At 43.8% G+C, this 16,474-nt stretch overlaps 2 protein-coding genes across 5 annotated transcripts; one reads left to right on the top strand and one right to left on the bottom strand.

Annotated features, from left to right (window-relative positions):
* Positions 1 to 4,660: 4,660 nt before the first annotated feature.
* Positions 4,661 to 7,541, bottom strand: adat2 (adenosine deaminase tRNA specific 2). Of its 3 annotated transcripts, XM_084560579.1 has the most exons (6): positions 7,308 to 7,541; positions 6,763 to 6,867; positions 6,031 to 6,181; positions 5,833 to 5,939; positions 5,675 to 5,747; positions 4,661 to 4,701 (listed from the first exon to the last, which is right to left on the bottom strand). In XM_084560579.1, exons 1-6 carry the CDS (start codon positions 7,401 to 7,403, stop codon positions 4,673 to 4,675), a joined length of 561 nt encoding a protein of 186 aa, XP_084416705.1. In that variant the 5' UTR covers positions 7,404 to 7,541; the 3' UTR covers positions 4,661 to 4,672. The 3 variants fall into 3 exon arrangements, with proteins under 3 accessions (XP_084416705.1, XP_084416704.1, XP_084416706.1); XM_084560578.1 differs by lacking the exon at positions 4,661 to 4,701 and having other exon boundaries at positions 5,487 to 5,747; XM_084560580.1 differs by lacking the exons at positions 4,661 to 4,701; positions 7,308 to 7,541 and adding an exon at positions 6,944 to 7,197 and having other exon boundaries at positions 5,487 to 5,747.
* Positions 7,542 to 8,026: 485 nt separating this feature from the next.
* Positions 8,027 to 16,140, top strand: pex3 (peroxisomal biogenesis factor 3). 2 transcript variants are annotated; one of them, XM_084559790.1, is made up of 12 exons: positions 8,027 to 8,253; positions 8,885 to 9,016; positions 9,112 to 9,193; positions 9,297 to 9,340; positions 9,434 to 9,555; positions 11,671 to 11,737; positions 11,823 to 11,877; positions 11,980 to 12,118; positions 12,220 to 12,290; positions 12,383 to 12,505; positions 12,892 to 12,988; positions 14,266 to 16,140. In XM_084559790.1, the coding sequence occupies exons 1-12, from the start codon at positions 8,181 to 8,183 to the stop codon at positions 14,347 to 14,349; spliced, it is 1,089 nt and encodes a 362-aa protein (XP_084415916.1). In that variant the 5' UTR covers positions 8,027 to 8,180; the 3' UTR covers positions 14,350 to 16,140. The 2 variants fall into 2 exon arrangements, with proteins under 2 accessions (XP_084415916.1, XP_084415917.1); XM_084559791.1 differs by having other exon boundaries at positions 9,434 to 9,537.
* Positions 16,141 to 16,474: the final 334 nt, after the last annotated feature.

Raw genomic sequence — 16,474 nt, forward strand, 5'->3', positions numbered from 1 at the left:
AGTATTTCCATTTAACAGTGTATAACTTCGCTGGGAAGTTGTCGATGGCAACTGTCAATCATCGTGATGTCATATCTTGTTTCTATAGCGTCAAATAACTCACTAAAACGAAACTTCTCAGAAGAATTGACGCTTGAACATTCATCAACATTACATTAACTACCTAAAATGACAGAAACCATCCTTGAAAAAAACATATTTGACGTGTATTTTAGTGTTTTAGTTTAGCCTCAGTCCCGCCCGCTAACATGGAGGAGGTGGAGCTTGTGACCTACACTGCAGCCTCCAGCCACCAGGGGGAGCTCTACTTGCTTTGGCTTCACTCTTAGAGGAGCTGTCATGGCGTCCACTTTTTTTACACTCTATGATCTTTGCAGGAGCATAATCAGTTCCTAGACTAGTATTCTAGTCGTTGCGGTGTGTTCAAGTGCAACTTTCTGGTCCAGCAACGTCAACCTCAACATTATATTAACTATCTAAAATGACAGAAAACATCCTTGAAAAAAAAATTATTGACGTGTATTTTAGTGTTTTAATTTGACCCATCCACTAACATGGAGGGGGTGGAGCTTATGACATATACTGCAGCCAGCCACCAGGGGGAGCTCTACTTGCTTCAGCTTCACGTTGGAGGAACTGTCATGGCGTCTACTTTTATTACAGTCTATGAATGAGAGGCCAATTTACCAGAAAAAAAGTAAAAATTTGTATGCAGGGAAGTTGGTTTAGGTAAAACTCCTCATCTTTTTGGCGGTTTTGTGAGTTCGGGCCTTTAGACATCTGAGAGTAGCCTACAGATTGACGGACGGAGGGAATAAGAAATAATTCGAGAACTTTCCTTTAGGAGCCCAGCAACAGAGAATGTGGTTTAAACTCATGAAGGCAGAGCAGACAGAGAAATAAATAGTGCCATTTGAGAGATGCTATCATGTCACTACCCACGCTCGGCCGACCACAAGGGTGTCAAGACGGAAAGACCCCGGTTAAAAATAACAAAGACGAAGCCACCGCGCGATGAAGCCTCATGCATTTAGCGCGAGGAACCACCCAGAATTAAATCCTCTCAGGCCCCCCGCCTCGTCGGGTCTGAGTCAAAACGAGCGACTGAGCGATGCGGTCCAGACGTGGCAGCGCTCTGGAGGCCTGTGAAAGAGGAACTGATGCAGTCGGCCGGCGCCAAAAGAGGAAGCGGTCGACAAAAATAAGACGTGTCGAGGTGCTCGAGGGCAGGAGGTCACAGTGAAGAAAGAGACAGTAAATTAACTAAAAGGGAAAAAAGAACATGTTAGCGAGTTTATCTAACTTCTGACTTCCTGTCGACACAACCCCAGCTCCCCGTCTGCTTCTCATCGAACAAAAACAAGCGCACCTTTTCTCCTTTGAGGTCACCTGACCACAAACTTCTTTTTTCTTGTTCTCTCACCTCCGTATCATCTCGTATTAAACTGCTCCTTCTTCTTCTTTATTTTTTATTGTTTAATTGAAGTGTGTTTTTTTGGGAGCCTGACGGGACACGCTGGGCTCGTTAGCGCCTAGCAGCTAACGCCATCTTCATTAACACGTCGGCTCCTCAGCTCCGAGGTGACACATTTAAAACGGCCCCGGAAATATTCTGCTCTGCATTCGTTAGCGTTAGATTTACATGCTAACGAGGAGGTGGAGGCGGAGTGGGACGTAGGCACGTGTCCCTGCACAGAAAAATAAATAAATAACACAGGAGCATGTTTCATCTGATTTAACTGAGGGAGGAAAGGAAGGAAGGAAGCGGAGTAATTGGAAATGTGTGGAAAATGAAGTGCTAATGGAATGAAAAGAATATGGGAAGGACTTAAGCAAGAAGGAAAGAGGATGGAGGGAGGGAGGGGAGGAAGGAAGGAAGTGCTGATGAGCGACTGAGGAAATAAAAGAAGAAAGAAAGAAGGGACTTAATCAGGATGGGCCTCTGAAAGAAGAAGGAGAGGAGGAGGAAAGAGGATGTAACGAAAAAGTAGATGCTACAAACCACTGAGGACACGAAAGAAGGAAGGAGGGAAGGATCTGAGCAAGAAGGACGGCAAGGAGGATATAACGGAAGGAAAGGAAAAAAAGATGAGAGAAGGAAGGAAGGAAGGAAAGATAAACAGGAAGGAGGAGGGGATGATAAAGTAAAACGAAATGAAAGAGGAAGAAAAAAATGAATTCTTCTTTCCGTCCTTCGTTATGTCCTGGTTCATATTTGCCACCAACAACAGAAGGAAGGAAGGAGTAAAGCTTTTAGAAACCTAAAATGAAGTGGGTAAACAAGGAACACTACAGGTGTGAAAGAAGAAAGGAAGAGGACAGGGAAAGGCTTGAAAAAAATAAAGGAAGGAAGGAAGGATTGAAGTGAGAAGGAAAAGACGACAGGAAAAGAGAAAAGATGAAGAAGGAAGGAAGGAAGGAAGGAAGGAGGGAGCAAAGCTTTTAAGAATCTAAAATGAAGTGCTAATGAGCCACTGAGGAAATAAACGAAGGAATGAAAAGTGAGAAAATGTGTAAAAAAAAAAAAAAAAAAAGGAGCGAGGATATCACTAAAAATAAGAACAGGAAAAGAGATGAGAAAGTGAAGGAAAGAAGGATGAAAGGAAGGTAAAACAAGAGCTAACGTGATAAAAGAGGAGTAAGAAAGAGCATTAGGAAGGAACGGAGGAAGGAAGGAAGAAGGGAAAGAAGGGAGGAAGGAAGGAAAGAAGGAAGGAAGGAAGGAAAGAAGGAAGGAAGGGAGGAAGGAAGGAAAGAAGAAGGGAAAGAAGGAAGGAACGGAGGAAGGAAGGAAGGAAAGAAGGAAGGAAAGAAGGAACGGAGGAAGGAAGAAGGGAAAGAAGGGAGGAAGGAAGGAAGGAAGGAAGGAGGAAGGGAAGGAAGGAAGGAAGGAGGAAGGGAAAGAAGGAAGGACGAAGGGAGGAAGGAAGGAAAAGAAGGAAGGAAGGAATGAGGAAGGGAAAGAAGGAAGGAAGGAAGGAGGAAGGGAGGAAGGAAGGAAAGAAGGAAGGAGGAAGGAGGAAGGGAAAGAACGAAGGAGGAAGGGAGGAAGGAAAGAAGGAAGGAAGAAAGTGGAGGAGCAAAGCTTTTAAAGACTAAAAATGAAGTGAGAAAAGAAAGAACGTTACAAACCATGTGAAAGAATAAGGGAAGACGAGGGAAGGAAGGATAGAAGCAAGAAGGAAAAGATAATGAAGGAAGGAAGGAAGGAGCAAAGCTTATAAGAACCTAAAATTAAGTGCTAATGAGCCACTGAGGAAATAAACGAAGGAATGAAAAGTGAGAAAATGTAAAAAAAAAAAAGGAGGGAGGATATCCCTAAAAAAAAAGAGCAGGAAAAGAGATGAGAGAGGGAAGGAAGGAAGGATGAGTAAAGTAAAAGAGACTGAAAGAGGAAATGAGTGACACAAACGTGCAAGGAAAAAACAAAAAGAACAAAAAAAGGTTCAAACCAGAAACTCGACGTGTTAATGAACCACTGAGGAAACATGAGAACGAAGGTGAGAAAGAGCTCGTGACACAGGGAAGGAGGAAGGAAGGAAGGAAGAAAGGAAGGAAACAGGAAGTGAGGACAGGAAACGACGAAAAAGACGGCGACGAGATGAAATGAAACGCTGAAGAAAGAAGAAGAGAGGTGAAACAGAAGCAAACGTGACTAAAGACGCGTCGGGCAGGAAACGAGGAAGTGAAGGAGGTAAGAGACGAACAGGAAGGAAGGAAGGAAGGAAGGAAGTGGAGGACACAGGAAGGAAGTGGGGGAAACAGGAAGGAAGTCATCCACTGCTAAAAGAAGGAAGAAGAAGAAACAGAGGAAGAGGAAGGAAGCGTCGATGAACGGCTGAAGAACGAGATCACCGTGTGAAAGAGTGAAGGAGCTCTCTGTGTCGGAGTCGGCGAACAAACGACGAGGACTCTTAGAAACACACTCTCACTGCTTCAGCTCCACCCAGCTGAACACGCTGCACACACACACACACACTCATGAACACACACATATCTACATACTGTGGTGTGTGTGTGTCTTTGAGGAAGTGAAAGGTCTGAGCTGCTGCTGCGTGACTGTTTGTCCGTTACATGAGCAGCTGTGAAGGTCACTCCTGTTGAGAAGAGCTTCAAGACACACACACACACACACCCACACACACACACGACCGCACACACACACACACACACTTCCTCCCCCAGTCTCGTTGTCAGGGAGATAACACAGGAAGTGGTGCGCTTTACATTTGACACTTCAAGAACAAACGGAGCAGATCGGCCGCCGCCGCCGTCGCCGTCGTCGTCGTGGTGAAAGCTGCAGAGCAACAAGATAAAAACCTGCCTCTGATCATCTGGACTCTATTCATTGTGGTTCTGTTTTATTTATTTATTTTTTTAAATGTGCTCACGTCTCGGTTTAAGCCGACGAGAAGACACACGCAGAAGAAGACGAGAGACAAGAGACGTTTCTTCTGTGTGGTTTGATAGAAGAACCTTGATCCGTTGCTCCCCCTGCTGGTGGACTCAGGACATGACCTCATGTACAGATATAGACATATCACACACAACATATATGTATAAAACTTTCATTTATTAAATTTTAAAATGTGTTTTTTTTTGTAAAAATAAAAAAAGTACACATATTTAAAAGAAATGACACATAAAAAAAACAAAGATTCTCCTCTGGAGGTCAGTCCTTCCTCGTTCTGGGTTTAGGGGCTGAAACAGAAGAAGAACGATGAGCGTTAGAGGAAGGAAAGAAAAACATTAATGAAAATATACTGAGAGAAAAAATGGACTGAAAGACGAGATAATGGTTAGAAAAAGAGGGGATAGAAGAAGAAGGAAGGATGGGGGAGATAAAGTATAAGGGGATGAAAAGAGGAAGAAACGGGATATGAAGGAAGGGAGGAAGAAATGACAGAGTGAAAGAAGGAAGGAAAGATGGAAGAAAGGAGGGAAGGAAGAGAGGGAGGGAGGAAGGAGGGAAGAATATAAGAAGGGAGGGAGGGAGGGAAGGAGGACGAAAGCAAGGAAGGAATACAGGGAGGAAGGAAGGGAGGAAAGACGAAATACAGGGAAGGAGGGAGGAATATAGGAAGGAAGGAAGGAAGGGAGGGAGGGAGGAAGGAGGGAATATAGGAAGGAAGGGACGGAGGGGGAAGGAAGGAAGGGAGGAAGGAAGGAATATAGGAAGGAAGGGACGGAGGGAGGAAGGAAGGAAGGGAGGAATACAGGGAGGAAGGGAGGGAGGGAGGAAGGAAGGAAGGAAGGAATATAGGAAGCAAGGAAGGGAGGGAGGAATATAGGAAGCAAGGAAGGGAGGAAAGAAGGAATACAGGGAGGGAGGGAAGGAGGGAGGAATATAGGAAGGAAGGAAGGGAGAGAGGGAGGGAGGGAAGAAGAAAGGAAGGAAGGAATATAGGAAGCAAGGGAGGGAGGGAGGAATATAGGAAGGAAGGGAGGGAGGGAGGAAGGAAGGAAGGAAGGAATATAGGAAGCAAGGAAGGGAGGGAGGAGAGAAATGAAGGAGTGAAAGGAGGAAGGATGGAAGAATGGAATATAGAGAGGGAGGAAAGAAGACATGAAGCAGAACAATAAACAAAAAGAAGAAAATTATTCGATTAGAAAAAGAAAGAAAACAAAAGAAGAAGAAGAAGAAGACATGACCGTCTTTCTTTCTCTTTCTCACCGTTTGGATTTTCCTGTTTGTAGAAAGTCTTCAGCATCTCTACAGCTTCTTCTGCTCTGTGGCCTGAAACACACTGAAAACACACACACACACACCCTGTTAAACACACACCCTGTCCCGTCCCGTGTTCTCATCAAACGTCTCCTCCAGACTCAGACCTTGAACGTGGTCCCAGTCTGGGGCAGGTCTGCAGAGGAGACGTCCAGAACCGAACCGCAGCCTCCGAAGCGCTCGTTCCTGCAGCCGTACACCACGACCGGGACGTCTGACGGGCCGGTGAAGGAACCGCTAACTCAACACAAACACACACACTAACGCACACACAGATAGAGACGGAGGTGTAACGGGGAGGATACGGAGCAGACGCAGGGCGGCGGCGCACATGACGCACGGCTCCACGGTGACGTAGAGCGCCGTCCGCTGGCACACGCTCCTCGCCTCCAGGTTGCCACGGCGACACCAGTCCAGGAGCTGGTCCAGGGCGATCATCTCGGCGTGACGGGTGGCCTAAAAAAAAACAAAAAAAAAAACAGGAGGACAGAGAGAATGATGAGGAGGAGGAGGAGGAGAAAACTTCAAACCAAACTCCATTTAAAAAAGCCGTGTTTTAAGAAGAGACGATTTAAGTCGAACGTCACTTACAAATACTGACTTGTTGAACTTTCAATTCATATCTTATCAGAGTATGAGTCTGGCTGCATAAGACTGCATCCAATTAGACAGTCCTCGACCAATCAGAGACATTTTAATTTAAGCCCCGCCCCCAAAATGGCCTTTCTGCTGGAAAAACTATTTTGCACAGCAGAAGTTTTGCTTTGCTTCCAAGCTACTTTACCACTATAGATACTAAACGTTTTAAGACAACACAAGGTGCCCCATGGTGATATTTGAAGTGTATCATTTTCACAATATTTGTTTTTGTTGTAAAGTTTTGAAAAGCTTCAGCAGAGTGTGCAGGAGCATAATCATTCCCCCAACGGAGAGACTCCAGACCAGCTTTCAGCCACAGACAAACTGTCAACAGGTACGTTTGCTTTCATTTTATGCTAAATGTTTCACAGGTTATAAATGTTTTAAAGAGTTCCTACATTTTTCGTCTCGTTGACTTCGTTCCTTCCCTTCCCCACCACCTCGTCGTCGTAGACCATCAGACACCCGACGGGCACCTCTCCGTTCTCCAGAGCCTCTTTGGCCTGCAGCGACACATCCAACAAAACCATGATCCCACGCTGAAAACTTGACACATTTGAGTGGAAGTCAATGCTGTACCTGACGGTTATTGACATTCATTCAAAATGTCTGTCATGGCAGCTGTGTTGGACAAGTTTTCAGACATTTTTAACCTGAACAGCTGCAGAAAATACACAATATTGCTGAATATTCTCCTCCCAAGTGTGTTCCAAGTGCAGCTGATCCATTATTACTGCCTGCAGGAGGCTAGAAAAACACCTAGTGCATCTGTACATTAAATTTAAGACTTTTTAAAGAAATTTTAGGTCATTTCTGAAGAGCTTTAAGTTCAGTTGTATGGTAAAAATATGATAAAAATAGCTAAAAAAAAACATGTGTTTTTTAATACGAATATTAATAAATAATTAAAAATTGCAAATCTAATGTCTCTTGTCACACTCGCCATGTCGAAAGCCCTGGACATCCACCTCTCGATCTCCTCCTCACTCGGACAGAAACCCTCCGCCGAGTCGGTTTTACTGCCCTCCTCTGTTCCCATGGCAACTGCTATCCCGCAATCGTACTTTTAAAAAGCCATAGTATATACACCTAACCGTATAAACAGGTTTTATACTATATATATTTTATTTTTTGTTAGCTACAGATCGGTCGGCGGCAGCGTCAACGCCGCGCACAAGACACTGGTGGGGGAAGATAATATTGGACGGACCACTTCCTGCGGCGCCTCCACGCTTCTTCCTGTTGCGTCAAGCTGACGAGTGTTGTCTATGTGTAAACCGGAAATGAGTGACTTTTATACGTAAAATAAAAGCACAAGGACAGATGAACGGCTATCACAAACTATATAAAATACGTTCGCCGCCTCTGGTAGTGTCTCAGCTACAGTTAGTCATTTATTTATTTTTGATTTATATCATAATTCAGCGTTTATTTTGCTGAATGTATTCAGCTTTAATTTTATATGTACTTTCGAATTGTGTTTGTAATAAAATACCCAGATACAAAATATAAATGGGCATATATATTTACTTAATCATTAATTTGTTGATTTTTTTCTTAAAGGTTTAATCATGTTACATTTCACCGTAGTCATACCCGTTAAGTCTTATTTTGAAATGAGTAACCGGATGCTGTTATATCAGTTACTCTTCCAACCTTGATTGTAATACTTTGGCACTTTTGACAGTTAGCATGGTAGCTAAGAATTGCTAACGATCCCGAAACTCTTTAGCTAACAATGTCCGTAAAATAGTGCCCACAAAGTTAAACTCGCGGAGTGTTTTTTGGGAGTTTTGGAGCCCCTCGGTGTTGGAGAATGTTTTCGTCTGTGTGGAATTTTGTCAAACGTCACAAAAGGAAATTTATTTTCACCGGAGCTGTAGTTGGAGGTAACTGCTTCGCCTGTTAGCTGCCATGCTAACAGATAAGTAGCAGCACGCCAGACTCCGCTGCACAATATTGATTTTTGGATAATAATTAAGAACGTGTATTTTAAAGATATTCAAATGGCATTTAAGAACCGAAGGGGCTTTCTGTTTAATTCGGCATATATTTTATTTATCTATCAAAAACATTTCTAATAAAACCAGACTGTTTTCAAACACCCACTAGATTCATTTTTAAGGAAAAGAATGACGTTAAAACAACAATAATTGCTTAATTTTACTAAAAATTAAGGCTGCGTTTTGTGTTTGTTGCACACAAGAGTAGTGTACAAGCAACTTTAAACATTAAGTCACATTTTATTTGAAGATTTCTGCAGATTTGCGAGATCTGTTTAAAATTGCCAGAAATTTGAATGGACTTTGGCGTGAAGTTCCACGCTGGAGAACAGCACTTATGGACGCTAACTGCTAGCATATGGAAGTATCTCTAAGCTGCCTTAATGAAACGTGACAGGTGAACGTGAGCTGGAGCAGAACTGCACCACTGATCACATGTGGCTAAGATGATCTTATTGATAATCAGATTATTATTTATTTCAGGTAGTTAGCTTCAGTGTTTTTAAATTCTTCTCAGGATTATACTTCCTGGGTAAATATGCCCAGAAGAAGATCAGGGACATCCAGGAGAAGGAGGCGACGGAGTACATCGCTCAGGCGAGAAGGCAGTACCACTTTGAGAGCAACCAGAGGACCTGCAACATGACCGGTAACGTCCCGGGATCAACGCTAGAGGATGTACAAAAAATAAAATAAATTAAGAGTTGTTGAGCGTTTTCCTCACGTTGTGTTTGTGTGTTCCAGTGCTGTCCATGCTCCCGTCGCTGAGAGAAGCCATCGTCAATCAGCTCAACTCAGAAAGTCTCACTGCGCTGCTGAAGACCAAGTGAGAAGAAGAAGAAGAAGCTTCTTTTGTTGTGTTTTAAACTAATGAAATATAACTTTTATGGGGTGAAACTATTTCACAATCTTCTTTCTTTCTTTGACAGACCAGCCAATAAACTGGAGATCTGGGAGGATTTAAAGATCATCAGTGAGTGTTTTCACAGCAGATCCTTCACACGTCGCTATGACAACACCCAGAACGATCTTTGACCTGACCGTAAAAGCTTGTCCTCTCGTCCAGGTTTCACTCGCACCGTTGTGGCCGTGTACAGCACCTGCATGCTGGTCGTCCTCCTGAGAGTCCAGCTCAACATCATCGGGGGATACCTGTACCTGGATAACTCTGTAGGAAAGAGCGCAACAGTGAGGAACACGTCTAGTGCTTCATCTAGAACGGACGCTAATAGGAGGATTATGGGCGGTGTAGACTTCTGAGTTACGTTGAGGCAGAAGCTTCGGCGACGGCCCAGATCCTACGCAAACCCTAACGGCGTAACTTACATGCACCTCCCCACAAGAGCTGTGATTGGTCCGTTTGGTAGTAGCGTGTTTCCTCTTTAGTATTTCCAGCTGCTTCTCCATCTCCGCAATTTTCATATTGATTGTTTTGGATCAATAAAGATGGAACACATGGAGGAAAGGTTAACTGAGGAGGTTCAGAGATACAAACGCTTGTACGACGCGTCTTCAGAGAAGTTTCGGCAAAAATGTCAGTCTCCATTGTTAAAAGTGAAGCAGGACGTAGAAACAAAAATTAACCCGACTGGGAAAAAAGACACAGCGCCAACTAGTGTTTGGGTGGAGTTGTTACAGAGCGAGCCAGACTGATGAGCGCACAAGTATAAATGGGTCGGACTGACGTAGGCTACGTACGTAGGTTACGGCGTCTATGTCCCGCAGTACTTTAAATGAGCCGTTCAGTTCTATTAATATATGCATCAACACAGAGTGATTCCCCTTTTTAGCTCGTTAACAATCTTTGAGTACGAGCTGACGACGGACACGAGCCAACAACAGCCAGGGTTTTATTTGGGCCTTGAAGGTTAATGAGCAGCAGCTGCTTGGACCGGCCTCATTTTAAACCCAGAGGGTTTAATGATCAGCTCTGGCTAAAATGTGAAGCAGCTTCCTGGATGGTTTTGCTTGGATTAAAGCGGTTTAAAGGCGCTGACAGTCGGTAGCGATGAGCGTCTGTGACAGAGATGTTCCAGCAGTACGACTCCTGTCTGTGACAGCCCATTGAGACGCTTTGTTGGCTTTCTGATTGGTCTGCTGAACCCTTGTTTTAAACCCTGACTATTCATATGTTGCTGTTGCTAGGCACAGCTGAGGAATGCTAAATGAAAACTGGTGGGTTTTACCAATGGCAATCAACGTTAGCATGGTTGCTAATGTTAGCTGCCTCGCCTCCATGTTACCTCTAGACTTTTCAAGGTTTTCCTACGGGACTGGACCCCCATGTGGCTATTGTTTCGACAGGAAGTGGAGACTTGACAGTGGTCAGCAGACCAATCGGAAGAGGCCTGGGTACTGGTTTCTTAGTCTTTGATAAAGTCCTTTGTAGTTGATCATTTTGCCTTATTCTAAATTAAAACAACATAAACAGACAATGTCACTGAGTCAATTTAGACACTGTTATAGGGAGTGAGCGTAAAGACTTGTTTCCATCCTGTCAGTTTCTAGCCCAGTTTGGATTATGAAGCATGTTTCAACTGATACAGTGAGAAAAAAAAATACTTCTGCATCAACTGATAGTCCCTCCAACCAATCAGAGACATTTAAGGCTCATTTAAGGTACTGCGGGACATAGACGCTGTAACCTACGTATGTAGCCTACGCCGGTGTGACCCATTTATACTTGTGCGCTCGTCAGTCTGTCTCGCTCTGTAACAACTCCACCCAAACGCAAGTCAGCGCTGAGTCTTTTTTGACAATCGGCGTAATTTTTGCTTCACTTTCAGCAACGGCGGCTAAAACTTTCGCCGAAATTTGGCCGAAGACGAGTCGTACAAATGTTTGTGTCTCTGAACCTCCTCAGTTAACCTTTCCTCCACGTGTTCCATCTTTATTGATCCAAAACGATCGATTTGAATATTGTCGAGATTGAGAAACAGCTGGAAACAGGCTACTACCAAACGTACCAATCACAGCTCTTGTGGTCTGCGTTGCCGTGACGCGTAGTTACATTTCGGGGGAGGTGCACGCCAGGCTACGCCGTTAGGATCTCCGTAGGAGTCTGGACTGTCTCAAATTTACCTCCACATCTTCTCAGATGACGTGTACGACTGCTGTTACTCTTCTGTCCATCACCACATTAAGCCCCGCCCACAGATGACCTGATTGGCCCAGCAGAACTTTGCAGGAACATAATAGTTTTTGGTCTACAAGACTTTACCTTCTATTCTCACCTGAGACTAAGCATTAACACAGAACTAAACGATGTTTTTAATCATGTCCGTTTTGTGTGTTTTGTCCCAGGCGTCTTTGGCTCCACCGGACGTCCAGCAGCAGTACCTGTCCAGTATCCAACATCTGCTGGGAGACGGTACAGAACACACACAGAGAAACATAGAAAGAACAACACAGTTAAATCTGATCGTCCTCATTCATGTCTCTGTCTCTTGTCTCAGGTTTGACGGAGTTGATGACGGTGGTGAAGAAGGCGGTGCAGAGCTCCCTGGGAGAGTGAGCGTCCCCTCGTTAAATGATTCAGTTTATTTTAAAAAAAATCACTACGTCGCCACGTTTTCGCTCAAAGACCCGACGCCGTCTCTCTGTCGTCCTCAGCTTGTCCCTGAAGCAGAGTCTGTCCCTGCTGGAGCTGGAGCAGCAGCTGAGCTGGATCAGGGCGGAGGTGGAGGCCGACTCCGAGCGCCTGCTCACCTGGTACATGCTGGCGGACGACGAGAACGCTCTGGCCGACCAGGTCGCCGCGACGGACGCGTCACCTATTGAGCAGACTGTCTTCTTTATTTATAACAGAATGATAATAACAAGTCTCTGTCTTCATCTGTGTCTCCGGTGCAGGCGTGCGGGCTGACGGAGAGCGACGTGTTGACCATCAGGCTGTTGAACGAGACCAGAGACATGTTGGACAGGTAGGACGGCACACACCCGTTGATTTGTGTTAACGTCTCTCCAGCTGTGAGGACGAGTCAACGTCTGCTTTTTGGTGTGTTTGTGACTCCAGTCCAGACTTCACCACCGTCCTCAACACCTGCCTGAACCGGGGCTTCTCCCGTCTCCTCGACAACCTGGCGGAGTTCTTCCGCCCGCCGCCCGGTGACTCCGCCCTCAACTGCGCACCCGACAGGTCAGTTAGTTTATACTCCGGCAACAGTTGGGTCAACATGGAGCCAGTGTCCTGTAATTACGCCTCTAAAACACAAGGGGGCGACTAGTGAGCTGTGTTTGAGTTTGTTGGAGTTAATAAATGTGCATCAGCGGCAACTTTCACTGAGGAGACCTTCATGTACCCGTCCCGGAACCAATCACAGTTGGTGCTTGCAGTGCATGTTCACATTTCTGGGGTGTTGACCGTCGTAGACTCTGCAAGGCATGCGTGTTTATTTCCATCTTTTGTGACTAGATGTTCACTAGAACATCCTTCTACTTATTTGGACCGTGATGTTTTTTTTTTTTTCATTGTCGGGACATTTGAGCCTAATCAAGGATCTTTGTACGTCTCTGCTTCCCCAGTCTGTCTGCGGTCAGTCTGCCGCTGGCGAAGATCATCCCCATCATGAACGGACAGATCAACACCATCTGCAGTGAGATTCCCAGTCACTTTGTTCAGGTGAAGTCCAGCTCTCGTCTCCTCCTCCTCCTCCTTCTTCTTTCTCAAATGTCCCAGACGATCTCCAGAACGGGACGCTGGCTTACGTCTGTCAATATTTGACTTTGCGTCTTATTTCCAAGCTCCCATCTATGCTCAACTACTAAATTTCGGACTGAGATAAACCAAAAGTCAAACTCGTAACTTGTCTTTAAAGGAGTTTTATTCGAATGTGTCACAAAAACTCTCAGTTGCCAGTTCATTAGGTACACCAGTGAAAACAAAAGCCTTCTGATGGAGAGCTCTAGATCAGAGGTGTCAAACAATATACCAGAGGGTCTGAATTTGCAAAGTTCAGCTATTACACAGAAGACTTTAACTGCATTTTATATTTATTATTTATATATATAAAAGTACCTGTTATTCTTAATTTGTCCAATGTTTTAGCAGCAGACAAGACGCAGTACCCAGAACTAAACAGCAGATGGCAGCAATGTGCTGCAAAATGCACTTTCTTTAGATATTTCAGGTGTTTCTTTAAATGTTTTGTGAAACGATAGTTCATTAAATATAAACCTTTACATAATGTTCTTCTAGGCACTAAAACAAAGGGAAGCATTTGGAGTTATTTATAGGTTATATTATAATATTATTATGTTACTGATGCAGCCCCATTGAGATCAGATTAAGCTGAATGTGACTCCTGAACTAAAACGAGTTTAACTCTCCTGCTCTAGAGGATATATCTTTACAAAACACGTAATTCAAAAGTGTAAAACTACTATTTAACTTCTATTTTATGTAATGAGGGGAAAACATGTTGCATCTTTACAACTAAAGTCAGAGAGTTTGAGGAAGATTTGCTGCTTTAGAAAAAAGAAAATGTCCAAATACATACCCCTGAGGGACTCCGAGTCATCGAACAAAGTATTTAAACCTGCATTTAAACATATTTAGAGGCAGAAGGACGGTGATTCATCTGCATGATCATTTTGAAAGATGTAGTTTGTGTTGTTTAGACTAAAGTGGGGTTGCTAAAATAATAGGAACACAAACCACACAGCCTCTACAATGAAACCACAGTTGAATCAACATCTCTCTCAGTTATTAGAAACTAAACCAGAACCTTCATGAAGACTAGATCTACAGCCGGACTCTTATATTAAAATATATTGACTAGTGTACCTAATGAACTGGCCAGGGATTAACTACATTATCTGATGGGTGGTTTGCTCGTCTTGACGTCTAGTTGAGTTTTTACTACATTTCTTTTGTGACGCTGTGATGTTTCTCCTCAGGACCTGCTGATGAACGACCAGGTGAAGGAGTTCGCCGCCAACGTCTACGAGACGTTCAGCGCTCCACAGGAGCTGCAGAAGTAACCGAGAAGAGAGGGATGAAGCTAGAAATAATCCAAGTCCCGGACCGTCGACCCCTCCATCCTTTCTTTGAGAAGCTCGGCTCCTCCTCGTCTTCAAGAGTTTTCGCTCTCCACGGGGGAGAAAAAAAAAAGAGACACCGTTGACGGAGGAGAAGAGCTGTTGTACAGCTTGTGATTAAGCTAAGGACCATTGCATCTTGGGAACTGGAGTCTTATTTAACCCGGTAGCGAGGGAGGTGGAAAACGCAGAAACACAGTGAAAATTGTGCAGTGAAGGTTTGGCCACTTCCTTCGTCTCATGTTCAAACGCCGTCGATGATTCAGATTTTACTCTGATTTTCTGTCACTGTCGGTGAGAGTTCACACTTTTTTATCACTTAAACCAGGTGGTAGAGAGACTGGTGGTTTATTATTAATTTTTTTTAGTGTTAATAAATCACTTTTTTATTTTTCTGGCCACTTTGAAGAAAAAAAACTGCAGCTTCGAACAACGATCTAATGAAAGTGTCATAAACAAACTCGAGTTTTTACGGCGCAGACTTACAAACATGTCAAAACCCCTGAAATTTATTTAGTCGTCGTCTCTTTGGAGCGTTTAATTAATTAATTAATCGCCTGCGTCCCGTAGTTCCTTCGTTGGCCAGAAGGTGTCGCACTTCTTCAGCCTTTCTCATCCTCCTCACAGTCCTTTAACAGTTTACATATTAAGTCCTGTTTTACACGGAGTAAAGCTCAACCTTGATTATGTTTTAAATATTTCTATCTGTGGCTTCCACCTCTATTTTTCTCTTTTCAATTCTTGTTTTTCCACTAAATCTGTGTGTGACGAAGCCTGAAACGATTCTAGGACTCATCTGTGAGGTCGTGACAAGACTGTTAACTAGAGACGAAAAAGAAATCTGGACTAATGTGCGTACAGAGCAGGAAGAAAAACAGTGATCGAAACCCCCTGGAGTCACTAAATTAGCCGACAGGCATTTGAAGTTGTGTTTTTTTTTTTTTAATTATGTCACAATTATGAGTCAGTTACGGGTTTCAGTTTTGAGTTTTGTCTCGTTCTCTCGTGTTTTCACACTACAGACTAAACAAAAATGCTCTCATCAGCATTATTTTTACTACTCTGACGTCTGTTCCGTTTCCCAAAAAAAAAAAAAAACTCCAACCACACAAGTTTCTGTTTTTGTGGCCCGGGCCGAGAAGAAAATCCGATTATCGTAGTGGGAAAAAAAAAAAAGTTAGACGTGGTCAGGTTTTTTTGTTTTTTTGCGGTTTCAGGACACATGTGCTCTTTAACCCGCCAGATTTTCCACCAGTTTCCTTCTCAGGTGATGACAAAACAAAAACAAACATCAGTTGACTGTCGGGCTAAACTTAGTTCCTGGTTCCTGGGTTACATAATTAAACACAGTCTGCTGAGAATGTAAAAAACAAAAACCTTGTCTGTAATAAGAGGAACTTTATTTATGCCTTTTTGAAGCACGAATGACAACTAAACATGTTTGTTCTTAGAAATAACAAAGAGATAATAAATGCGATTTCATATTCCCTGTGAAGTATTTGACATTGTATTAGACATACACATCCTAATATTGTGCAGGTCTCCCTTGTGGTGACTCATCAGAGAAAGGACATGGGCCTTCTGAGGGTGGCTTTGTGGCCTTGATCAGTTTGGGATCTAGTGAATTTGGAGGCCAGGTCAACGCCTTGTGCTGTTCTTCATGTTTTTTGTTCCTAAAGCGTTTTTGTGGCTGCATCCTGCTGGGGATGGCTGCTGCCATCAAGGAGTATCATTGCTATGGGGTGAGGGGGGGCCTGGTCTGGTCTAGGTGGGTGCTACATGTCTAAGTAACATCCACACCAATGAATGCCAGGTCCAGAAGTTTCCCAGCAGAACATTGAATTGTCACAAGATGATCGATATTATTTGCTTGTCCTGAAAGTGGTCATAATGTTGTGGCTGGTTGGTGTAGATACTTTATTACAGCCCTGTCTGCAGATACAGCGATTGCTCTGGTGGATGAACCAGACTCTGTACCTCGGCAAACAACGTATAAAAGTCATTCAGGGCTGAAGAAGCTACTCGGAAGTAGCGTCCCTTCAAGAAACTCGGTAGTTACTTCTCCTGT

This window comes from Chelon labrosus (assembly GCF_963514085.1).
Source record: "Chelon labrosus genome assembly, chromosome: 14".
Classification (NCBI taxonomy): Eukaryota; Metazoa; Chordata; class Actinopteri; order Mugiliformes; family Mugilidae; genus Chelon; species Chelon labrosus.